Here is a 25,586-nt window from a genome sequence, read left to right as displayed (position 1 = left end):
ACTTAAACAAGGCGGTGGTAAAACACAAGTTCAGAATGGTGACTTTAGCCTCGGTCATCCCAGTGCTACAAATGGGCGACTGGTACGCGACTCTCGATCTAAAGGACGCCTACTTCCATGAGGCTATCAGGCCCGGTCACGGGAGGTTCCTCCGGTTTATGGTGGGCCATTATCATTTTCAGTTCACGGTACTCCCCTTGGGTTATGTACTGCACAAAGGGTATTCACAAAACGTATGGCTGTGGTTGCCGCCTTTCTGCGCAATCGAGGGGTACACGCGTTCCCGTACCTCGACGATTGGCTAATCCGAGGTCGCTCGTATGAGCAGGTAGAAGCTCACGTACCACTCATAAGAGCTCTCTTCCTCAGGTTAGGGCTCATGATAAATATCAAGAAGTCATCCCTGACCCCCTCCCAGAGCAAAGAGTTTGTGAGAGCCCTCCTCAATGCGAAGGTGGCAAGAGCATTCCTGCCCCACAGCAGGTTCCTCTCCATAGTGGAGCTGATTTCAGAACTAACCCGGTTCCCCATCATGACTCCTCGGGTCTGCTCCAGGCCCCTGGGACATATGGCGGCATGCACTTACACGGTGCGGCATGCCAGGATGAGGATGAGACCTCTGCAGGCGTGGTTGGCGAAGGCCTTCTGCCAGTCCAAGGGTCTATGGGACTCCATAGTCACAGTGCCCCCGGACATTGTGGACTCCCTACTCTGGTGAACCCAGGAATCCGTGGTGCGCAGCGGGGTTCCCTTCAACGTCCCTCCCCCCTCACTGACGCTAGTCACCGATGCGTCCGACCTGGGATGGGGTGCACACCTCGGGTGCCACAGAACTCAGGGCTTCTGGTCCCCTTCCGAACAGTCTCTACACATCAACATCCGGGAACTGTGGGCGGTGAGGAGGGCCTGCGAAGCATTTCTGCCGAGGCTCTCCCACCGCTCCATCCTGGTACGTATGGACAACACTGCAGCGGTTTTCTACCTCAACAAGCAGGGTGGGGCGCGTTCGCCACCCCTATGCAAGGAGGCCCTGCATCTATGGCATCTGTGTGTCACCCACAATATCACGCCTCAGGCGGAGTACCTCCCCGGGTGCAAAAACCTACTTGCAGACACACTGAGCAGATCCTTTGGAGCCCATGAGTGGTCGCTCAAGGACTCTGTCCTCAGCCAGGTTTTCCGCAGGTTGGGCTATCCCCACCTAGACCTGTTTGCCTCGGCACGCAATGCGAAGTGCAGGAACTACTGTTCCCTGCTGGGGCTGGGGGAATATTCCCTGGGGGGTGCCCTGATGACCGTGTGGCCAAAGGGCATTCTCTATGCTTTTCCCCCATTTCCACTAGTTTCCAGGGTTTTGACCAGAGCAAGAACTTTCAGGTCCTTGATCATCCTCGTGGCCCAGGCAGTTCTGGTTCCCCATCCCAACCTGGTGGACATGCTGACCCAAGACCCTATAGCACTCCCTCCAGTTCGGGATCTGCTAATCCAACCTTAGGACGGGGGTAATGGTTCACCCGGATCTCCGGTCTTCATCTAACGGCCTGGTTTATCCGTGGTTGAACCAACCAGAAAGGGAATATTCCCGACAGGTACAGATGGTGCTCCTTAGCAGCAGGAAGCCCTCTACTAGACAGTAGTACGCTGCCAAGTGGTGGCGCTTCTCGTCTTGGGCATCCTGGAGAGGAGTACAACTGTCCTCGGCCCCTATTCCAACTATTCTCGACTATCTCTTTCAACTCCGTTCTTCTGGCCTGTCCTTTTCCTCTATTAAAGTCCATGTGGCATCTCTCTCCGCCTTCCATGTTGGTATGGCAGGAACCTCTCTTTTTTCTAACCAGGTGGTTAAAAGGTTTCGTACTGGGTTGGAGAAATTGTACCCCTCAGTGAGGGCTCCATACCCTGCCTGGAACCTCAACCTGGTCCTTCACAGGCTCATGTCCCCTCCTTTCGAGCCTCTGGCTACATGCTCATTGAAGCACCTTTCATAGTAGCCATTACATCTGTTAGAAGGGTATCAGAGTTAAGGGCGCTGACTATAGAGCCGCCCTACCTTGTTTTTTCACATAACGTAAGGCTACGGCCTCATCCAACCTTCCTCCCGAAAGTGGTTTCTCCTATCTCAGGAGATTTATTTACTGGTGTTCTTCCCTAAACCTCACGCATCCCCTAAGGAGCGTGTTCTACATTCCCTGGATGCCAAGCGAGCGCTGGCTTTTTATATTGACCGAACCAAGCCCTTCCGTAAATCCCAACAATTGTTCGTTGCATTTGGGGATAAGGGAAATATTTCTATGCAAAGGTTATCCAGATGGGTGGTGTAATGTATAGCAGAGTGTTATCAACTGACTGGTAAAACCCCACCCAGGGTGAAGGCACACTCTACCAGGGCACAGGTGTCCTCAGTAGCCTTTGGTGACCAAGTACCTATCACAGACATTTACAGGGCAGCCACCTGGTCTTCCCTCCACACGTTTGCAACACATTATGCGCTACCTCAACAGGCCAGGGAGGATGCAAGGATGGGCTCTGCAGTCCTCAAATCTGTGATGTAAATATATAGATCTGGTTGTCTTTGTTCTGGGTTGGTGACTTGTCACTGTTTATTGGTTCAAATAAATCTGTTATTCACCTTCCTTTATGACTCTGGTGCTATGACTGTTCCGACCCCTCCTCCTTGGGGTTAGCTTGGTAGTCACCTACTTCGAATGGACATGAGCAACCACTCGAAGAAAAGAACGGTTACTTACCTGTAACTGTTGTTCTTCGAGATGTGTTGCTCATGTCCATTCGACTCCCACCCTACCTCCCCTTCGTCGGAATATCCGGCAAGAAGGAACTGAGGTGGGGCAGCGCCGGCAGGGGTACTTATGCCCCACCATGGCGGGGGCGCCCTGCCGGCGGTACGGGTACCGCTAGGGAAAACGCTCCGGAAGACGTGGTGCACGCAGCGTGCACACTTACTTCGAATGGACATGAGCAACACATCTCGAGGAACAACAGTTACAGGTAAGTAAACGTTCTTTTCTCCAAACACACTCTTTAAAGTAAACCATTTCTCTAATGAAGACCTACCAATTTCACAGCTCTGAAAAATGTGTCACCAATCTGGAAATTAGCCCTCTGCTATAAAATCTCATATCCCCTGCTGCTCCTAACTGCTATTCTGACCGTACTGAGGAGAAGGAAGGGAGTTGTCTTTCCCTGCATGACAGTGATACATCATCACTTGTATGCTGCAGCAGCCCAGGAGCTGGGCTCTGTTTCTGTCTACCTTTCTCACCGCCCTCCAGTGTTCCCTCTAATGTTTCCTGTCCATGTGCAGAATAAATTTTATGATGTGCACCAGGGCATGTGCTGATGGGAACACAAGCTGTCAGCTTTGAGTACCTGTGGGCTGTCTGCTAATCAGCTGGGCAGCATTTGAATTTTTCCTGGGTAGCCACACAAGTGATAGGGAACACTGTCCCCTCTCCTAACACTTGGCTACTGCCACAGCTCCAGGGTCAGGTGAGGAGCTCAGGTTTTCCTCCTGCAGTGGCTTCTGCTAGCAGGGGGCTTTCACTCCTGGCAGGAAGTTGGCCTCTGGCCCCATTCCCTCCTGCTGTAGATGAGGGCTTCCTCACCTGGGCACATCTGCCCCTGTGCCTCTCCACCCCACGCTCGGGATGTCCATCCTTCATCTGCTCTAGTGAGAGCTTGGGCTTCTCCCCATGGTACTCTCAGTTCATGGTGATCTGGTAGGGGTTTCTGCCCTGGGGCTTCTTTCAGAGATGGGGCTTTAGTGGGTTCAGAAATGGCCATAGGCACCTGCCTTAAACTATCCCAGGCATGGACTGCAAATGAGGAGCCTTATGAGTATGACTTAATCTGACTGCTGCTGAATCACCAGAATTATATTATGTGCTAACTTCCACGGGTGGGCCCAGGGGCCAGTATGAAAGGAATGTTGTTTTAACATTTCAGTTGTATTTATTTAGATTTAAATAATAAAACAATTAATAATTTGGCATAATTAATATTGCCACAACACCAAGTGTGTGCAGACATGACTTCTTCCACAGCTAGCTACAAAGGTGTTGCTGTGCAGTCATTCCAAGAAATATGCCATCACCCCTTTGCAAAAATCGTATTGGAGAGATGACTTTTGCATAAATACCTAACTGGTAAAAAATAGTCCAGTAGAGCCTTGTGTGGGTCTTTTGGCACCCACAGGACCCAGTCTCACTGCAGGGCTCTACTCAGTGCTCTTAACATCTAGTGTGACCTAATGTTTGGTAGATATAATTAAAAAGTACAAAAATAGGTTATGTTTTGCTCTGCCAATTTTAGTTGTTGCTATCTTTTGAAATCATTTCTGTATGCATTTGTCTGTATTTGTTTCCTTCTGCCATGTTAATGAAATTTTGCTAGTCAGTTCTAAACAAGAACATGTTAAATAAACCAGTTTGCTTAAACGTAACTTAATAATGGAGCTTTGCAGAGCTCAGTTGTACTGGGATATGTGAACTCACTGTGTACATTACACAAAGTGTTAATAAAATTAATAAAGTTAATATTCTGAAACTAAGTATTTTTTCCCATTTGTTCATTTTATTTTCGTAGGATTCACCAGAATCTGATACTGAACGAGAAAAGGATAAAAAAGAAAAAGAAAGAGAGAATGAAAAGGATAGACCTAGACAAAGATCTGAATCAAAGCACAAATCTCCTCCACCTAAAAAACGCCCTGGAAAAGATTCTGTAAGCTTTCTTGGTTTCTTTTTGTTTGTCTGTGGGTTTGGAGTCTTTTAAATTTTGGCTGAGTACAATATAGTAGCTTACAGATCCACATAAAATATACAACTAATTAAAAAATAGCTTGCTAATGTATGAAATCCTAAGGATTTATTTAGAATGATTTTGGCATATAATAAATAGACTTTAACCGTCCTCAAAGATTTAAAATTGTTAGTGCGTGTTTTGGGAGGTCTGTATAGCTTAGTAATTCTGCACATGATTTTGTGTAAATACCACATTCCTATTTAAAAACTGTATTTTAATGATTATCATCAAAACCAAATCCCAAAAATAAAAGTGAAATACTCTGATTTTTAAGGAAAGTAGCAAAACATTTGAGTTTCGGGGCCATAATCTTTATGGCTCATGTTACAATTATAAACATGCTTAAACACTATTGTTGGGTTTTTTGTCTGGAATAAGAGTAGATTTTTTTTTGGGGGGGGTCCACATTTTTTGGTCAAGGTCCGTGTCTGGGCTCCAGAGAAAATAAAAACATTTAAGTGATTGGTAGAGGGAGAAGATTTTGAAGTCCATTCTAAAGTATTTGGTAATGCGGAGTTAGCCCACCACCTACCCATTGACTAACTTGGTCTAGATCCTGACAAAAATTAGATGGAGCAGTCTTTTGTCTCTGTGGGTATAGCTGTCCTTTTTTTCACTGTTGCTAGATAGCAATGGTAGAGCTGCACTAGATCTAGACCACTGGTGGAAGAAAGTGCTAATGGAGCCAAGTTCTATAGTTCTTGGACTTTTCGGAGGCCAATAATGTTGTTGCAAGCTCTTGGAGAGTCTGCATTCTATTTGAAGCCTCCATTCAGATTATATATTCTCCAAATTACAAATTGACTGGATTTTCAAGAGAGATTAAGGGAGTTGGGTAACTTAGTGAGAAATGCTCACAAACTCAACGTTGTTGACTCCTATGAAGAGAGCATCTTACAATACCATCAGTTATGTCCTCCCGCACAACCCATTTTGGCATATAACTCACTTAGCCTTTAAAAATCCCAACCATACATCCTATGGGAAGGAGGATATATTTTATTAGAAGCATGGACCCAAGAGTAGCTAATTGGCCAGCCTTTTTTGCTCAAAATTGCCAATTCTTGTTACTGCTGGTAGACTAATGGCAAAAGCATTCATGTAGATAGTGGTTGTTCTGAGTGAATAATTAATTTTTTTAATTTTGCTGGTCAATTTGGGGAGAGAGGGAAAGGGTATAGATTTCTGGGCAAGCCAATAATTTTTTGGCAAATTAGAATTGTTTTAGGTAACAAAATACTGTGTTTTGACACAATCAAAATTTTTCATTTTCATTGTGTCAATTTTAAAAGGTTTTATTTAATAAAATTAAAATTTTTATAGGAAAAACGTTTTGAACTAAAAATGCTTCTGTTTGGAAAGTGTTTCAGTCAAAAGAATTGAAACTGACATAAATTTGAAGATACTTTATTAGTATTGCCATATTTTTATTTATTTATTTATTTTGGCGAAAACTGTTGCTGAGGTGTAATGCTAAACACCATGGCTACGTCTAGACTGGCATGATTTTCCGCAGATGCTTTTATCAGAAAAGTTTTTCCGTTAAAAGCATTTGCGGAAAAGAGCGTCTAGATTGGCATGAACGCTTTTCCGCAAAAGCACTTTTTGCGGAAAAGTGTCTGTGCCAATATAGATGCAGTTTTGCACAAGAAAGCTCCAATCACCATTTTTGCGATTGGGGCTTTTTTCGCAAAACAATACTGCGTTCTCTACAGTGGCCCTCTTGTGCGAGGGCTTTTGCCCAAACGGGAGCAGCATAGTATTTCCGCAAGAACACTGACAATCTTACATGAGATCGTCAGTGTTCTTGTGGAAATTCATGCGGCCAGTGTAGACAGCTGGCAAGTTCTGCTTTTGCGAAAAATCTTGCCAGTCAGTCTGCACAACATGGGCTATGTCTAGTCTCAGTACAGGGTTAGACAATATGGTGGTTAAAACACAAGCTTCCCTCTAAAACATTGTCTACTCTAATGCTTTCACAGTTGCTACAAATATTGGTTCTAATGATGAAAAAGTTGACAGATCTAATGTAGACCCTCCTTGGGATGCTTATCTTCTGAGCCTATGTCTAGACTACTAGGCTTTTTTCGGAAGAAGCTTTTTTCGGATGAGATCTTCCGAAAAAACTTCTTCCGAAATACATCGTCCAGACTGAATGGATGCTCTCTCGCATGTAAGCTGTGATTGCTGTGGATGGAATGGCCACCAGGGCACCTGTGCTTTGTCCTTTCCTCTTCTGAAAGAACTCCCTCTTCCCCCTGTCCACACAGTCCTTTTTGCAAAAGAGCTCTTTCGCAAGATGGCTTCTTCCTTGTAGAATGAGGATTACCAGTGCCGGAAAAACCCCTCTGTTCTTTCGATTTTCTTGCAGAAGAACATGAGGAAAGTCCACACTGCAATCAAGTTTTGTTGGAAAAAGTTGTTTTTCTGACAAAACTCTGTAGTGTAGACATACACTGAGAGAATTGCATACAAGTATATTGCACCATGGGATGTACTATTAGAATTCAACAAATGCTTTTATTATATTGCTTCACCTGCCAGTTCCTTTATGGAATTTATTCCCTTGATTTTTCTGGCTATATTTTCTAATAAAAGCCAGAAAAAGATATTGGAACACATGTGGGTAAATTACAGTGTGGTGGTGGTATAATCATTACAATTTTTTGCAGGGTAATTGGGATACATCTGGCAGTGAACTGAGCGAAGGGGAATTAGAAAAACAGAGAAGGACCCTCTTGGAACAACTGGATGAAGATCAATAAGAATATTATTTATACCAAATACATTTACAGTAGGATTTAATAAAAAACTGATGTCTAATTCGGGATATGAGTTCTGATATTCTGAGTTCCATTGTTGAAATAACAGTGGGTTTTAATGATATTGCATAAAGAAATGCATTCAAGTAATACCATTATGGGGCCTGACATGGAATCTAGAAAAACAGGAAATTCAGAGTTGAAGTTCTGTTCTTGACTTGCTAGATAGCATATATATTACATGCATCCTACAGCTCTTTGGAAGGGCACATGATGAATGGAAGCTGTTTCACTTCTGACTCTGGGTCCTGTCTATTCTGGCCAAGAAAAGTATTAGCATCTTTTTGGCAATCCATGTCTTAAGCGCAGTTCTTCCCAGAAAGGAGCTAAACCTGTTTTTACAGGCCAGTGTAGACAAGCTAAAATTCCTTTTTGGAAAAATTAAAAATGTAGTTTCTTGTAGCTTAACTGTCCGCGTGCTTGGGGTTTTTTGTTTGTTTGTTTTTTGCTTTTTTTTTTAATTATTTTTTTTGGGCAGACAGAGGGAAATGGAGAAGGAATAATGAATCTGTTTTTTGATTTACAGTAGTACAGAAAAGCATCAGAAACAAAAATTGCTTTTTTGTGCACTATGTTACTGGCCAAATTTATGGTTTTGATAATTGTATTAAACAAAAAATTTGACTTCCTGGCTGAGACTTTCTATGTCAAGTTTCATCTTGGAGTAAATTTTTATGGTAAAGTTTTAAACCCTTGCAGATAGGTGTTTATGATGGATATCTGCTAGGCCCTTCATTACAGTGGCATTAGAGGACACTGCTGTATAATAGCCACCATTTTTATTAAAGTAAAAACTGAGGTAGGTACACACACACACACACACACACACACACTCTAAAAAAATGGTTGAGGGCATTTTTCAGCATTTATCTTCATAAGAAAGTTTAACATAAAATCAGCTTGTAAATTAATTTCAATATGTTGCCTTAAGAACCTGCTGAAGAATGTACCACCAAATTTTAAAAAGCAGTTGCAATATTAATGTTAAAAATCAATGCTGATCTAAACTTTTTTCTTTAAATAAAAAACTAGTATTTTTTAAAAAATCAGCCTTTTTGGGGGTAGCCTCTGACCAATTTTGCTTCAAGGAGAAGTTCTACTTTCCCTATTCAGTGACAAGTATTGACTACTGTGGTACACATTCTGAAACATTTCTGATTTGAATATTTTTGTACATTTTTATCAATTAAATTTTGTCCTCTAGCGTGTACTAGTATTTATTTCTAGTTTTAAATACTCTGTACAGCTGTAACAGAAATAACTGCTATCTATGATTGATGGAATTAAGCAACTTGTTTACTCAATTTTTATTTTGAAGACCATGCAGAGTTTAGCTTCCTTTTCAATATATTAATCCCTTTTATCAACTACATCTGATAAATGTTACCAATACACAAATGCCTAAAAAGCCCAAACATTTAAGATCAATGCCCAGAATTGCAGCATTAACAGAATATTTTCAGTAGGATGGGTGTGTCACACTTTTTAAGGTTGCTCTTTGAAACAAACTTTTCAGTTGAAAGAAAACATTTGTTTAGCGAAATATTTGGTCTACCATGTTAAGAAAGAAATGGCAGCAGATTTTTGTATTTAAGACTATTTGGTAGACACATCCAACATAACAAACAGTAGTCATCCATCACATACCTGTTAATCATTCATTACTGAAGAGGTTTGAGGTAAAGGATTCTAATAAATTGTCTTTTATATCTAGTAAAATGTTTCATGCTGAATATCCAGAAAACTGCAAATGAACTAAAATGCTAGCAATGGGTCTGTTCCATATTTCTGCACCATGCCTAGCAACTCTCCAAAGTGTGGGAAGTTGCAGGTTATTCTGCATGTCAGGAATGGAGCGCTGATCATGGGTCTTTGGGGATATAAAATCAGTTAGATTTTAAATATATATATTTTTTGCTAATCTTGTAAAATTCACTTTCCTGTGTTTGTATTGAAAAAACCCACATCGATAGTGTTAACAATTAGGTTAAATCTGTGCTGAAAAACAAACACAAAATTTGGGGGGTATAGTACATAGTTTATCATGTCAAATATTTTGTTTGACAAAAATGTGAGGAAATATCGAAATTGCAAATTAGTTTAGAAATTTTGATGGGTCATAATGGTTTTGAAAACACATTAGAATTTGTGTAAAATACTTTTATTGCCTAGCATAATTTACACAAAGAAACATGTTTCTAAGTAAATATTACTTTTACAAGGTTTGTCTTTATTTTTTCATTAAAAATAAAAAGATGTAACTGTAAAGTATTCTAATGGAATGTATCTTTTTTGTATTTTGTAATCAGATCTTGCAAAAACCATCCCAGTAGGAAATACATTCTCATTTATATCCATTTTGGCAATGCACAGCTTGTTTTCTGATCTTGGGAAATGAATTCTTTCCATCGTCCACTCCTTCAAAAAAGACTGGTTTTTCAATTGAGGTTTGGTTACAAGATCAGTTTATTCTCTTAAATTTGAGCGTTGCCACATTATGCCATAAATGGAAGGGGGGAAGTGATAATTTAATAATTTAATTACCACCACCATAAATAGTTTGTTTGCCATTTTATTATTTTAGCAGATTAAGTTTTGCTGCAGAAATATTGTTGCATATCTAGTTGCACCTTTTTATTCTTTTGCAGTGCATTTCTTATAATGGAGTTTGCCTAACATTGAAAATCCTTTGGGATGGGGGAATTAAAAAAAAAAAGTCATAGGGGCAAAATTGTTTAGGAGTTGTAATTTTTTTTTCTTAGCAGGATACTAATTAAATATGTTCACAGGCTATGGATTGCTAGTAAGGGTGCTGAACCTTGGTAAATACAAACCTTATACTCGACGAGCAATTTGAACTGTGCATGAAGGTGCTGAGAAAAGCAAAGTTTCTTTTATATGATGGTGTCTAAAGATGTATTAGTTGTATTGCAATAAGAAATGTTTGTTAATCAAAAGGTGTAGGATATGAAACATATTTATCACGGATGTTAGACCAAGGACATAAACATTTAAGGTGTGTTTTCTTTTTACAATACACCTACATTGAAAAGTAGAAGTGTTTATAAAATTAACCATATTGTATAGTGACTGCATTTCCCAGAGTAGTGATGCATCCTTAATAAAATCTCACTTCCTTGCTTTAGAGTACACTTTGTACTAATTGATTTAAAAACAGGTATAAAGCAGTATAACCCCACAGCACAGATGACGTTAACTTGAAATAAGGTATGGAGCTAGGACTTTTATACTAGTTTGTCTAACAAAGTTGTACTGCTTTATAGAGAAGGTATACCAACTAGTCTAAAGACACGTACTGCCTGAGTGGCTCTTTCCTGTTACTTTTCTGTTTGTCATGGCTGGGTTCGCTTGACGATTACCTGTTCTGTTTATAACTTCTGGGGCACCTATCATTTGGCCAATGTCAGAAAGCAGGACATGAGCTAGATGGATCTTTGGTCTGATCCTCTATGGCCATTTATATATATAATGGTTACGTTAAAACCCATAGCATTTGGGATCTTTTATAAGCCAAAGAATATTTGTTTTTTGGAAATTAAAAATGTATTCCCCCTTCATAAAGGAAGATTTTAATGAGTTTTGTGAACTGAGGGGTGTCAGGACATAGGCTGTAAAGCATTTATAATGTTAAATAAATGTGGGTTTACTCAGATATCCTGTGTTTTGAGAGGAAAATACTGTAGAAAGTGTAGAAATACACTCTCCCGTGAAAAGGAACCCTTAGTTTAAAGAGCACACAGAACTTTATCTTTATTCCACGGATTTGATTGGAGAAGATTAGCCAATGTTTTAGGTGCCAAGGTGCCTTGACTCCACCTGAATTTACTATCTCAATGGTTTGGCTGGATAGTTTTCTGTGTGGCTTGGTTATGCAGGTAGTGGTGTGAAGTGTTTCTCTTAAAAATAAAAATACAGAATCATAGAATGAGAGAGTTTAGTTTTAGTGTGGTTCATGAGAGAAGCTGGAATTTGTGATCTTCCCCACCTCGGGTTCTGATAATAAACTGCAGATATTAGTGACAAATGATTTCTGTAACAATTAAGTTCAATCCTACTTGTGATTCATTTGCTAGCAACCTCTTCAAAAGTGCAGTATAAACATACCAAAGAAGAGAAATAGGCATTACCATATAGTAGTGTAAATAGTTTATTTGATCATATGCCATGAAGAGACCAGAAAAGTAACAAGAACTGCTTTTATAAAACACTTCTAATATTGCTAAGAAGCAGGTCTATTACTAGAAAAACAAAGAGAACATGCCAATATTACAGTCCTTGAGTATGATATTATTTGCTGTGTAAGTTATCAGATTTTGAGCGTACGTGTTTTATCTATTTTACTAACAAATGTACTTAAATTATGTTGCCAAATTATTTTTCTTCTATCGATTAAAACTCTTTTGTCACTATCTGTGAAGAAAGAGGCAATCTTGGCATGTTCTCTTTTGCATGTTGAGTACACGTTGCTGTAAATGAGGGAATAGGTGGCAGTTTTAATGTAAACTTTCTGTAAATAGGTAAGCAGAAGTCAGTGTGGTAACTGAGTCCCAAACTATCCACTTAGTTAAATATAAAAAACAAAACTATAAGTTAAAATAACATTCAGATTGTATAGCACAGGCTGATGCATTTTTTTAAACAATATTTACAATATTACCCAGAGGCTAAAGTGGGAATTAAAGAAGTGTAAAAACCATAAAAAACTGCACCAATTTTGTAGCAAAATATCTGTACATTTAAAAACAGATTCATATAACTACACATTATCCAAGGAAAATGGGACCTTCACCAGTGGTTCACATAAAGCACAACATAAAAGAAAGAAAAATTCAGTGGTTAAATACTATACAATAAATTTTACAATTAACATACTGATGCAATGCTACCAGGAATGGTAAGCCACAAGCAAAATGTATCTTCTCTGAAAGTACAGTTTTAGTTATCAGTCCAGTTCTTGAGTTTGGAATAGATCAAGTACCTTGCCATTGTAGGATAAATAAAATTCCATTAAAACAAAGTGATCTGCACCAGTAGTACTGTGTTTATATTTAAATATTTCCAAGCTGAATATAAGGTCATTTTTAAAGTGTAAATTGCAACATGTAAAGTTACTAAGAATTTAGAAACGGGGATGCATTTGAACAACAAAGGTCCTTTTGCATTAAGTAATCAGAACTCGATTGTCACAGGAAAAACATACCTACTTACTGGATTACATCATTGCTCAATGCAGATACAAGTTTAAAGATGGGATATTAAAATCCTTGCAGCAGGGCACAAGATTATTTCACTGAGCTAATAACTGAACAGTAATGGTCCTCAGAAATCCTAATACTGATTAATGAGATGTTAATATCTTAGTGCTAATTAATAAATACACTCTGTTATTCAAAAGCTGCCTCTATCGGAAGAACATACTAAATGAGTCTGATACAACATTCTTTTTATCATGTCTTTGCAATGCATTCATACCCTCCAACTATCCTTCACTGCTTATCCCACAATGCACACTGGCATATAAAAAGCAGAAGCTGAACAAGAAGACTAGTTCGTGTTCATTTGCTATAAACCTTGTGTTCACTGAATTACATCTTAACACATCTAATTTGTATTGGTCAGGGGTTTATGTATGATTGAAAGATACAGTTCATTTTGTAATTACTTCCCCCTTGCATGTGGTAAAGCCCTTAAATATATATAAAAGCTAATAAGTGCAGTTGAAGCTCAAGGTTAATTCTGTAGCAGACAGGACAGGAATGCATTGAAAAGTTTAATCCACAGCAGATTGCATCCAAGTATTACTTATTTACAACCTGTCAGGAAATCAAGAAGGGCCACTGAAGACCAATCACTAAATTTCATGTAACACAAAATTATGTATTTTACATTTTGGTTAAAAATACTGAATAGTGTATTGGTGTAAAAAGATACCCAATCAAATCAAGTCCTATTGCTTTGATTAATTTGAACAGGTATTTCAATTTTAGGCACTTGTTAGCTATGGTTGAGTAGAGAGCCCATCACTTATGTTCCTATGCATTTTCTATGTCTGAGCCCTTTAGAAGGTAATTTTACTGTATTCAAGGCTATAATTAAATGGCAGCACATATAATTCACATGGACAAAGTATCATTCAAGCACACGCTCTACTTTTCACATGCAGATCTCCAGCTCACATGGTTATTTCAGCACCATTTACAGAGCGCAAGTTCTGATCATCAAAGCGTCTCCTAACGCTTCTCCTTACCGCATCGGCTCGTCTGTATGGCTGGTTTCTAAGATCTGCAAAAAAGATATGGAAATAGGAAATCAGAAACAGGTAAACGAAGTGGTATTTATTTAGACAAGAAAAAGTCCTGCTGGCAGCCAATCAAAGCAGCTTGTGTAGAAAGTAAAAGGGCTTTTAACCCCATTGAGAATTAAGCAAATATAATGATTTGTCCTTAATAAACACCAAAAAAGGTAATACTGGTGGTATTCTTGTCATGCTATTAAATTTGTCTGAAATAATTATTCCCATTGGTTGGAGATGACTTTATTTTTAATAAAATCAGGGTGAAACATCAATTTCAATAAACACAACTGAAATACTTTTTTTTTTTTTTTTTTGCTGGTGTGGGGTTTTGGCTTTTTTGGGGGGAGCTGTAACCACTAGAATCACTGCAGTTTGGTCAATTTTTTTCTGAAAGTGGCTGGAAGTTGAATAAACTCAAAGTCGGATAAAGTTTTAAATTCTTGCCAAAGGAAGAATGATTTTATGCCTTCTATACATCTGTCTGGGAGAGGGGAGGGTCATGGAAAAAATGGATGTTAGACAATTACTCTATGGTAAAAATTTAAAGGTTCTATTCTGTTTTATTGCTACTAAGCAGCTGAAGATCAAAAAAATACTTTCTATATATGTAGCTGCAGCCACACAATAATGACTTCATGACCAGCTAAACCTCCACCCATTCCCAATGAAATCAGTAATTACAACAGGGATAAATCTGGGCCATAATCTGTCTATCCTGATAACCATTTCTGAAATAGGCTTCTTGGGAATAATGTCTGGGAATATACTGAGAATGTTCAGTATCTCCCTTGATATCCTAATGCAGGGGGAAGTTTCCTGTGCCAGGGAAGAAATGTCAGAGTGGAGCAGCTGAAACTGTTTCCATATCTTAGCACTTATGGCTTTTGTCAGTGTTTTGTTTAAAGGAAACTCCTAGACCCTCCCCCAGCCACATGTTCACTGACAGCAGGGACAGCCATTGTGGGAAACTCAGCTATTGCTACCTGCACACAGATTTGTGCAGCTTCTTGTCTTACTGTTTAGGTGCACTGCACTTTATGCCCCCTGAAGCATGGTGCAGTACCGTCCTGGCGATGGGTCTGGTGTGTGCTGAAGTATACGTCATAGATAACTATTTTGGGCAAAATGGAGGGACCAAACTTTTGCCCCAAATAGAAATGAGGAAAGAGGGCACCAATCATGATAAGCACTCATGATTCTAACACTTTAAATGATCTTAATCTTGCTGTGAGTGCAGAGGGCTGGATTAGATGATCTCTCAAGGTCCAGTTCAGTCCTATGATTCAAACTTTTTTTTATAGTTTGGTGTAGGCCACTTCATTTTATGGCCAGTCTGGTGCTGGGTGTACAGCTCTCTTGCTGACATTTCAAAGAAGCAGTTCAGCAAGGGAGAGGGGACAGGACTTTCACACTCTCAAATGGCAATAAAGAGAGGGGTAGAAGTCCACTATACCTATCAAGAAAGTTCTAGCAGGAGAGACACACCCTACTCAAGGAAAATTCTAAAACCAAAAAGCCTTGTAAACTGTCCCCTATTTTAGTCTCTCTATATCTCTAGGGCTTCAGAAGCAAAATGCAGGACAATGTAGCACTTTAAAGACTAACAAGATGGTTTATTAGATGATGAGCTTTCGTGGGCCAGACCCACTTCCTTGATCTGAGGAAGTGGGTCTGGCCCACGAAAGCTCATCATCTAATAAACCATCTTGTTAGTCTTTAAAGTGCTACATTGTCCTGCATTTTGCTTCAGCTACCTCAGACTAACACGGCTACATTTCTATCACTATTCTAGGGCTTCAGTTATCCCCATCCCCTCCCCAAAGCTTACAGATCCTCATTAGGGAGGAGATCAAGAAACCCAGTCAGGAGTCAATATGCACAGAAGTCAATTACTGTACATGAGCCTCCCATGGGAGTAGTTCATCCTAAAACGGTGGGTAATAAGCCAGACACGGCTCATCAGTGTCTTGATCCACACCACTTCCAACAGCTTCCATTGGCTGGGAATGGCAAACAAAGAATAGGAGCTTTAAACTGGCTGCCCACCAGCAGGGGCGGATGAGAGTGCCGCAGAGGGCCCCCCCCTTTGATACGGCACATGCGCTGTGGCGCTACGGCACATGCGCGGGGCCTCAGAAAGCTGGGATCTGGGGCAACCGCCCCGCTCGCCCTGCCCTAAATCCACAGCTGCCTGCCAGGGGCTAACCCTGGTGACTGATGGGCCAGTTATTGCCCACCATCGTCCTAGAACATGCTTGATCAAGCCTTATAACACAAGTGTGAAAAATGTGTAAGGGACACTAACATTCTTAATACTTTAGTGTGCCTTATGTCTTTAGTCCCTCACCAGTATTACATTTAGTCATATTTATCAACAATTTGTGTGGCATACAGAGAGAGGAGGAAGCTAAGTAAAAAGTGATGCTTGCCAGCTCTGTGTATCCTCCACCACCGGTGTGCTAGAAGAAATCCTTACCCTCGAGTGAACATTTGGAAATTTAGTGATATTATTCTTCTTTAGGGCTAAACAGAAAAAAACACAAAATGATGGTTAAATAAAAAATGAAATGAAAAAGAAGAGCAACTCAACTCAGTGTTCAAAAATCCCAGGCATATTAGCCAATAGAGCAAGAAGAGGGAATGAGGCCAAAAGTACAAGAGGAGGTTAGAAACAGGAAGGAAAAGACAAGATGGCCACCCTAGTCTCTAAAAATTCCAAGCTGCTTTGAAGATTGGCTCCAGGAAGATAATACAGCTATTAACTTGAAAGAGAGAATAACTATTGAGCTGATTATAACTTGCAATCTTATTAAGAAGCTCTCATAAAATACATTGCAAAAGTAGGAAATGAAACACTGTTGTCTTCTAAGTAACTGGTTCTTAAGCAAAGACAACAGTGTTAACAGATACATGCTATGTTAAACATTATACAGTTTACACCACAAGATGTAAATTTCTCCAGTTACATGCCAAAGTTTCTTAGTAACAATTGTGATTGCTGCATAATTTTGAGAAAAAAATTAAGTTTTCTCCAATTCCTTCCCCCTTCCCCATACTTAGATGTTCTCTTCATCCACTCCTCTGAAGTTGGCTTTGACCAAACAGGAATCTAGCATACACTGTTCCAATGAATTCTAAGACTTCACTTCATACAGCTTTACCATGACTAGACCCAGAAGCCCAAATCTGCAAGCAGTGTTCAGAATGACCATGACATATACAGGGTATGTCCCCAGTTCTCCTCTCGTCTGAGCTGGAATCCATCTGGATTTTTTTCAGCTTTAGAGACAGCCAGTCCTAGCCACCCTCTATACTTTGTTACTATTTGTTCAATAGGCATTTCCAAACATGTTTAAGTTGGCATGGAACTGAAAAATAAATTAAATATGGTTGTGACAGAATGAAACAGGATTTTCTACACTTTATTCCTTACACATGAAGACAAACATGCAAGTGCTGATTAAAATGGTTGGAAAACACCCCAATGCAACCCAGATTATGTATATAATAATCACGAGTAACTATTTTAAGCCAGGAAGCAAGTTCATGAAAGTCCAGTTTAGGTCATGCAAACTGCTAAAGTGTTTCCCAGCAATCTAGTTGACTTATGTAGCATGCATGCAGTAATTTCAAAGAGAAGGCCATTTCTAGAACCCAGAAGAGGTGCCATAGAAAAACCAGGTGAACTGTCATATTAATGATGGCATTTGACCCACTAGCCCTCCACTGCAGAATCTGATTAGCACCAAAGATGCTTTTCTATGTGTAGCATTCTGTGACTTCCACCACCTGCTATTCTATGGCATTTGTCATGCAGCTCAATGGTGGCTTTGAAATGTGAGGACAGCTAAAAGTATTGTGCACAAGGTTGATGGGAGATAATAAAAGACAACTGAAATACAAGAACGTGCAATGACATGATGACACAAAATACAACTCCAAGTAGACACCAGACATTCCTATCCATTTAACATTCACGTGGCCCTGGCCAAGATCCATACAAATGGAGAAATGTCAAAAACCTACAGCAACCTTTTTAAGACCATCAGGTGTGAAAGAGTAATAGTTTAGTAATGGAATTCCTCAGTGAGAACAGGTTCGCAGAAAAACCGAGAGCCACGTTTGGCCGTTCGAGCGGTAAAGGGCACTGTCTTCAACACTGCATGGAAAACAACAGCCAAACAAGACAAACACCACAGTAAGAAGCAAAGATCTGTTGCATTAGTACATTGTTAGTGCTTTGTTAAGAACATCCTGGGATGGTTTTACGTCTTTTGATCAGTTATAAGTCACAATAGGGTGCATTTAGCTGGGTTTCTTTGAGGCCAAAAAATCCAAGTAGGCTCCAATAATCCCCTCTAAATTTCACAGATTTTACTGGTGATAAAAATCTAATCAGGAGAAACATTTGCCATCACTGATTAAGACTATGGATCATTAAGGTCCATTTATTTTGGTCAAGTAAAGCTTTTGTCTGAATCTAAAGAGACACCATCAATTTAAAAATATCACTCATGTCTAATAATTATCTACTTTTGATGTAAGCACTTTGACACCCTTTGCATTTGTTTATCTTCACAGCCTCTCACATGGTCAGTTTCTCCCTTTGAGCAGGTTAAAATATCTATTTTGGATGGAAAAACATGATTTATAGAACTACAGATGACAGTGGAAACTTGGGGAGATGTAGAATGTGTGACAACTGTTAATTCATTATTGAAAATGACTAGATATTACACTGTGTCCTTTCAATAAATGTTGGTGTACACGGTCTGGAAAGCTGTAGTGAAGAAATTCCATCTCTGCACTCAACCAGGACAGAAATGCCTTCAGCTTCCTTTTACACTCTACATAGCAAAATTGCTTCTTTCCCTCTCAGGAAAATCTTGTAAAAAAGATGACAATACAAAATATGGCCCAGGAAATCTATACCAATGTTTTTTCTTCTTCTTAAGCTTTGGTACAAGTGAAATGGATGACTATTAAAATCATTACCCTTTTAAGAATCGCTCCCCCCCACTCCAGAATATGCACCAAAATAAACAACCAGAACATCTCTATTAAAAGGACACCAAACAAAAGAGATTTTAAAAGCAACTTCTCTAAAACAAGGATCTTTAGCTCACAGTATCCTGATTACCTCTGGATACCATTAATAAATTACACTCAGCCACTGCTGTATTCAATTCTGATTTGTGGCAAGTGCAAAGTATTAGTCTACCCAAATTTGAAAGCAGTAAAACCATGACAATTTAGGGTTAGAAATAATTCAAGTATAACCAAATGATTTGTCCTGAACTGCATATTAACATGGGGTAATTCCTGTTAGTAATTTTTAATGAAACTACAAGCTCTTAAGTAATGTTAAATATCAGTCATTCCCATTTGTGGAAACATTTGCAAGGAAAGATTTGTATGGCATGCACGGACAGCCAGGGTACTGAACTTTGCTTAGTACAGTAACTAAGTTTGTCATGACAACATGCTGAAAGAGAAACTTGCAAAATAAGCAAAGGGTATCGAACTACTAATACCTATGCATATGGAAAATGCGCAGAAAGTGGGCATATTAAAGCTAGTTATGGCATCTGGTTTGTTACACACCAGTGGTGAGGATTATCTACCTCATTCACAACACTGGAAATAGCTTTCTAAACATTATTTGAACCATACCTGTTAAGAGGTTTATAAAACTATACAACAGTTTAGGTGAGATCTATATACAGCCATAGTTCGATGATATCCACGAACCAACTACGGGGGCTTGTGAACAAAACTTCATTACCTGTTATAATGTCTTCAATAGCACCATCTTTCCCCTCATACACATGTCTGTTATCCTTGACTTGTCGTCGTCGAAGCTCTGCAATTAGCTCTTGCTGCTGTCTCTTTGTTTTGTGAGAAGGAGACTGAAAGGAAATGAAAGTAAAGATCAGCAAGGAGTGAACCCTAACAGGTTATTGCTGCATTTTTCTTTTCCTTTTCTCGAATGTGTAAGGCACCAAATATTAATACTTGGGTCTCATTCCAGTTTTATAGATAGGGGATCCAAGGCAAAGTGGTTAGATAATTTGTCTAAACTCACAAGGGAAGGCCAAACTGGCATGTTTTCTAGATGCCAAATCTGTCCATTTCCCTTGCTCAATTTCACTCGACCCCTCTTCTACCATTTATTTAACTCTGCAAAGTATTAGGGGATTGAAAGAATGTGCCTTCTCCTTCAGAATCAGGGAAAATAAGACTAGGTAAGGGTACTTGAGAGCTGGCAGAGAAAGAAATGCAGGAAGCAGCAACCAGTCACAATATGGCTTATTTAGGGCTGCAGCTGCTTCTATTTGCTACATTTAAAAGGCCAGCTCACAACAGCATGCTGGGAAAAAGGTCCCTATAAAATGGCTTCCTTTGGCTGGGCCTACTACTGTGATGTTATAGGGGTAATTTCCCTGATGGCACCTCTTTGGTGGGGCCTACCTCCAGGAGGATTTTGTGGAGATATGTTGTATGCCTTCAGAGAAACTGATAGTTTGTAAATAAAAGTGTAAACAGAAGTTCTGGATGCAGAATATAGACAAAGCCTAAGGAAAATGCATTATAAAGCGAAGGCACATAATGGTCTTGGTAGAGGCATGGACTTAAGATGATTGAGAACTTTATTCTTATCTAATTTTTTGGAGCTTGTTACTGCAATGAAGGGCTGGATGAGAAGACAAGAAAAGGGGAACAGTTGTATCAGGGCAATGAGCTTGGAGGATTGTCCCTAAAATATCCATAATGACTGTGTAAATAAAGTATGATGGGTGAAGGTGTGGCTTTGGTATACCAGAGGCCCAAATTTCTCTCTCAGGGCCTGCCGAGATTTGCACAATTGGATAAATTCAGGATTATGCACTTTTACTGGCATTTTTCCTGGTTTGAGATTGGCTGGTGAAGATAAAAGCCATTGCCTATTTTTAAACCTTTTCTGGAACAAAATTCAGAAAGAATAAATAAAGAGCATTAGAATTATGAAATGGCAGAAAAGGGCCTGCTCTGCTCATCAGAAAGCTGTTTTACTTGTATGTCCTCAAACACCTCGAGAGGGTGGAAAGAATTGTTCCTGACCTTGGAGACAAAATATTCCAGTAATAGTGTCCCAAAGTAAGTCCTCAGTTTCATACCTTTTGGTCCTGTTGCTCCATCAATGCTTCTTGCTCCAGAAGTTTTTCCATTAGTGCTTGTTCCTGCTTCTTTCTGAACTCATTCTCTTCCTCTGCTTGCTGTTCAGACCAAAAAACCACATTAGTGCTGCAAACCATGACCAAATGATGGGACTCCAATGTATTTTTTTTAAACAAGAGAATCATCTCTTATAGTCACTCATTCATTTTTGCAGTAACTATCTCCAATTAAGAGTGGAGGGGACCCACCCTTTCAGGGCACTTCATAGATATTCAGCTGCATGATACACATGAAGGTTAAGGTATAGAATCATAGAAAATTAAGGTTCAAAGAGATCTCAGTCAATCTTCTAGTCCAAACCCCTGTTCAAAACAGGAGCAACCCCAACTAAATCATTCCAGCCAGGACTTCATCAAGCCTGGCCTTAAAACCCTCTTAAGGTTGGCGATTCCACCACTTCCCTTGGTAACCCCTCCCAGTTAAATAGTTTTTCCTAATATCCAACTTAGACCTTCCCCACTGCAACAAGAGCACACTGTTGACACATCCAGCTTCTCAGCTACTGTAATCTCCAGTAGGGATACGAACAGTTAACGGGTAAGTGGTGTGGCGCAGTGGGCCAGGCCCAACCAAAAGAGTCCCTGGCTGTGGTGGAGTGTTGCTCCAGCTCAGCTGGCCTCCCACACCCTGCTGTCGGCAAGTGGCACTCCAGTCTGGGTGGCGCAGCACCCACCTGTGGTGCAATGGGCCCATCCTGACCAGAGCAGCCTACCACGCTATGGGTGAGGGGCGCTCTAATCTGGGCCACTACGGGTGATGGGCCCAGCTGGAGCAGTCCACCCACCCCCATTTACCAGTTCACTGATAAATGGGATTTTACATCTCTAAGCCCCAAGTCCTTTTCTGCAGAACTGCTACTTAGCCAATCGGTCCCCACCCTATAGCAGTGCATGGGATTCTTTGTCCTTCTATTCTTGGCTCAATCCTTCAATTTATTTTGGTCACCTATCCCTACCCTACCCTCCAGCATATCTACCGCTCTGCCCCCAACTTAGTGACATCCGTGAACTTGCTGAAAGTACAATCCATCCTATCATCCAGATTACTAATGAAGATGTTGAACAAAACCGACCCCAGGATCAAAAATGTGGGTCACTCTGCTTGATGCCATCTGCCAACTAAACATTGTGCCCTGATCACTATCTGTTGAGCCCAATGATTTAGCCAGCTTTCCATCCACCTTACATCCAATTAATCCAAGCCATACTTCTGTAACTTGCTGGCAAAATACTGTGGGAGACTGTATCAAAAGCTTTGCTAAAGTTCAGATATATCACATCCACTGCTCTCCCCATATCCACAGAGCCAAAATTATCTCACAGAAGGCAGTTAGTTTGGTGAGGCATGGCTTGCCCTTGGTAAAACCATGTTGACTGTTCCTGATCACTTTCCCCTCCTCCAAATGTTTCAAAATGGATTCCTTGTGTTTTCCAGGGGCTGAGGGGAGGTTGATTGGTCTGCTGTTTCCCGGATTCTCCGTCTTTTCTTTTTTTAAAAAAAGCTGGGCACTATATTTGCCTTTTCCAATCCTCTGGGACCTCCCCATATCATTAGGGCTATGTCTAGACTGCAAGCCTCTTTCGAAAGAGGCTCTTTCGAAAGATACTTTCGAAAGAGCCTCTTTCGAAAGAGAGCGTCTAGACTGCACGTTGAACTTTCGAAAAAGTGGCCTGCTTTTTCGAAAGAAAGCATCCAGTGAGTCTGGATGCTCTCTTTCGAAGAAGCCCTATTTACATTGAAGAACGCCTTCTTTCGAAAGAGGAACTTTCGAAAGAAGGCGTTCTTCCTCGTGAAATGAGGTTTACCGCCATCGAAAGAAAAGCCGCGTTCTTTCGATTTAATTTCGAAAGAACGCGGCTGCAGTCTAGACGCAGGTGAGGTTTTTTCGAAAAAAGGCTACTTTTTTCGAAAAAACCCCTGAGTCTGGACACAGCCTAGGAGTTTACAACAATAATAGCCAATGGTTGAGCATCAGCCAATTGTCTCAGCACCCTTAGATGCATTAGATCTGACCCCATGGACTTGTGCATGTCCAGCTTTTCTAAATAGTCTTTAACCTCTCTTTCACCACTGACGCTGCTCACCTCCTCCCCTGACTAAACTGCCCAGTACTGCAGACTGGGAGCTGATCTTGTATGTGAAGACCAAGGCAAAAAAAAAAAAAACCAAGCATTAAGTACTAGGGATGTTAGCAAGTAGTCGACTAGCCAATGATCAGATAAGCATAAGTTTATCAGGTAGTCGACTGGAGTATTGACTGCTCGCTTCCCCCACTCCTTTCTTCCTCTATGTGAGGCAGCAAGTGGGGGAACAAGAGCCAGTGCTGGAGGAAGCCAGCTTAAAAGCTAATTCCCCTCAGCACTGTCTCTGCGGTGCTGACTGCCCCCCTACCACTGCCTCTATCAGAGACAGCAGGGGAGTATGGGGGGCAGAGATAGGGGAGGCTGCTGCAAAGGGCCAAGACTCGCAGTGAGCAGAGGCTACAGTAGCAGCCTGTTTGTGGTGAACAGGGCTAGCTGCCGTGAACAGGGGCTGCTGGACTCAGCACAAGCTGGGACCAAGCAGTCCTGGCTCATGCTCGGAGCCAGCCCAAGCTACGGGCTGACTGGGCTACCACCTGGGACGCCCCATTGTAGGGGGCGCCGCGCGGGGCTGCCAGACCAGGTGGGGGCAGGGCCGTGCATGCGCCAGATGCCCAGGGGCCCAGTGCGCCCGGGGGTGGGGCAGTGCATGCGCCGTGCACTTGGGGGCCCGGGAGCACAAATGGCTCAGGCCGGCCCTGCTCTTACTACCTTTACAATGCAGAGCCACAGCAGGGTGGCTCCCAGAGCCAGCATGAGCCAGGACTGTTGAGCCAGCTGGTGACCTGCCCTATTTGCTATTCTTCCTGCACATAAAGATGGTTTGTTCCTACGTCCTCAATAAGGGTTCCTTAAAATATAAGCAGCTCTCTCAATTTCCCTTCTTTCCCCCTCAATTTATCCTCTGAGTGGATCCTACCCAAAGGGAGTCAATGTCTGCTTTTTTGAAGTACAGGGGGTGTGTTCTGTATTCTGCTGCTCTCCTTTCTTTCCATTGTCAGGGTACTGAACTCAACCATCTCATGGCCCAGGTTGCCACCTACTTCTATTTCCCCCTACCAATTCTTCCATATTTATGAGCAGCAGGTCAAGAGGAACATGACCCCAGTTGTTTCCTACAGCACTTGTACAAGGAAGTTGTCCCATATGTCAGAGTGATTGAAGTCCCCCATAAGAATCAGGGCCTGTGATCTGCAGAACTGCTGTTAGTTGTCCGAAGAAAACCTGGTCTGGTGGTTTATAACAGATGCCCACCATGATATCACCCTTGTTGTTCTCGGAGTGGAGCTAGATTCTCACACACAAGACTGACCAGCGTGCTTGGTGTGTGAAATGGTTCCAGGGTGTCGGACAATCCTACTGAAATGGCGGTTTTCACTAGTTTCTGTAAAATCCCAAGACCATTAGTTGCCCTGCTCTTTGCTTGTTTACTTTATGTCCCACCCAGGTGCTCTTTCACAGGTCATTCTGGGGTCAGAAGTCTCAGGAGGTTACACTGTTGAATTGAAGGGTGTGCTGAGCTATATTGCAGAATACTATAGGTCACATTTGGCAGTCCTGATACATTGTGCTTTCACTTCTGAATATATTTCTGCTTACCTTGTAGGCTTTCACAAATCGGACAAAGACTGGGAAGAAGACAGATGGGGGGGTTGTCTTGGGATTCTCCCCAAAATATTTCACAGCATCATCAAAGGCATCCTGTAAGAAGGACATCTTCACTCAGCTTTGCATCTTAAAAATGAGCCCTTTCACCAAATGTCATAAAGGGATATATTCTCAGCTTCCCTTTTTGTGTGTGAAATCTGTATCTGTGAGATTTGCATCTGCATTTGTGTATCCACAGAATTAACTGTGCATGGAAATGTGAGAGATCTTTGTACCTTGCTCTATGTGACTGTGCTCATGCAAAGTTGGGCAAAAGTGCTCAGCTTTGCAATGATTTGTAGCAGAAAATTTCAGCATGTCAAATGTGCTTTCAAAAAGGAGGCTACGCTTCTGGAAGTTTATCCCATGTGGTTGGAAAGGTTTGTCAGAGAAGAATGGCCTAACATTACCATGGTGACCAGAAGGATTAGGATTGTTCCTAGGAAGATGGACTTCATAAAGCAAATATGCCTGACTAGATGATGACTATAGAGAGGAAAGTACATGATAATCTCAATACTATGTCATCACTTCAGTGAGCATTGGATTGGAGAGGAACTCAAGTAACCCTGAATCTCCTCAGCTGTGTCACAGTTTGAACATATCCCCTTGAACAGTCAGGAATTCTTGGGTTTCCAAATTCTTCTTATTTGGTCTCTATATCACCTTGGCAGGGACTGG

General features: G+C 41.0%; 2 protein-coding genes across 12 annotated transcripts in view; one reads left to right on the top strand and one right to left on the bottom strand.

Annotated features, from left to right (window-relative positions):
- Positions 1-10,790, top strand: part of PRPF40A (pre-mRNA processing factor 40A) — a 57,642-nt gene extending 46,852 nt beyond the window's left edge. For all 7 annotated transcript variants that reach the window (XM_025185923.2, XM_075933409.1, XM_075933408.1 and 4 more), the window contains 2 exons: positions 4,603-4,740; positions 7,494-10,790. In XM_025185923.2, coding sequence (XP_025041708.2) covers positions 4,603-4,740; positions 7,494-7,586 — 231 coding nt within the window. In that variant the 3' untranslated portion in view covers positions 7,587-10,790. The remainder of the gene's footprint in view (positions 1-4,602; positions 4,741-7,493) is intronic.
- Positions 10,791-11,793: 1,003 nt separating this feature from the next.
- The window catches only part of FMNL2 (formin like 2), a 286,160-nt gene continuing 272,367 nt past the window's right edge, over positions 11,794-25,586 (bottom strand). For 2 of the 5 annotated variants that reach the window (XM_006125646.4, XM_075933414.1), the window contains exons 23-26: positions 24,858-24,959; positions 21,117-21,215; positions 19,745-19,868; positions 11,794-13,946 (exon numbers count right to left, since the gene is read on the bottom strand). In XM_006125646.4, coding sequence (XP_006125708.1) covers positions 13,837-13,946; positions 19,745-19,868; positions 21,117-21,215; positions 24,858-24,959 — 435 coding nt within the window. In that variant the 3' untranslated portion in view covers positions 11,794-13,836. Of the gene's footprint in view, positions 13,947-16,388; positions 16,483-17,991; positions 18,119-19,744; positions 19,869-21,116; positions 21,216-24,857; positions 24,960-25,586 lie in introns of all 5 variants that reach the window. The other 3 variants (XM_006125649.4, XM_006125650.4, XM_006125648.4) reach the window with 3 other exon arrangements.

The sequence above is a fragment of the Pelodiscus sinensis genome, chromosome 7 (genome assembly GCF_049634645.1).
Source record: "Pelodiscus sinensis isolate JC-2024 chromosome 7, ASM4963464v1, whole genome shotgun sequence".
NCBI lineage: Eukaryota > Metazoa > Chordata > Testudines > Trionychidae > Pelodiscus > Pelodiscus sinensis.
The sequence above is the reverse complement of the archived record's forward strand: the minus strand, read 5'-3'. Positions and strand labels throughout refer to the sequence as shown.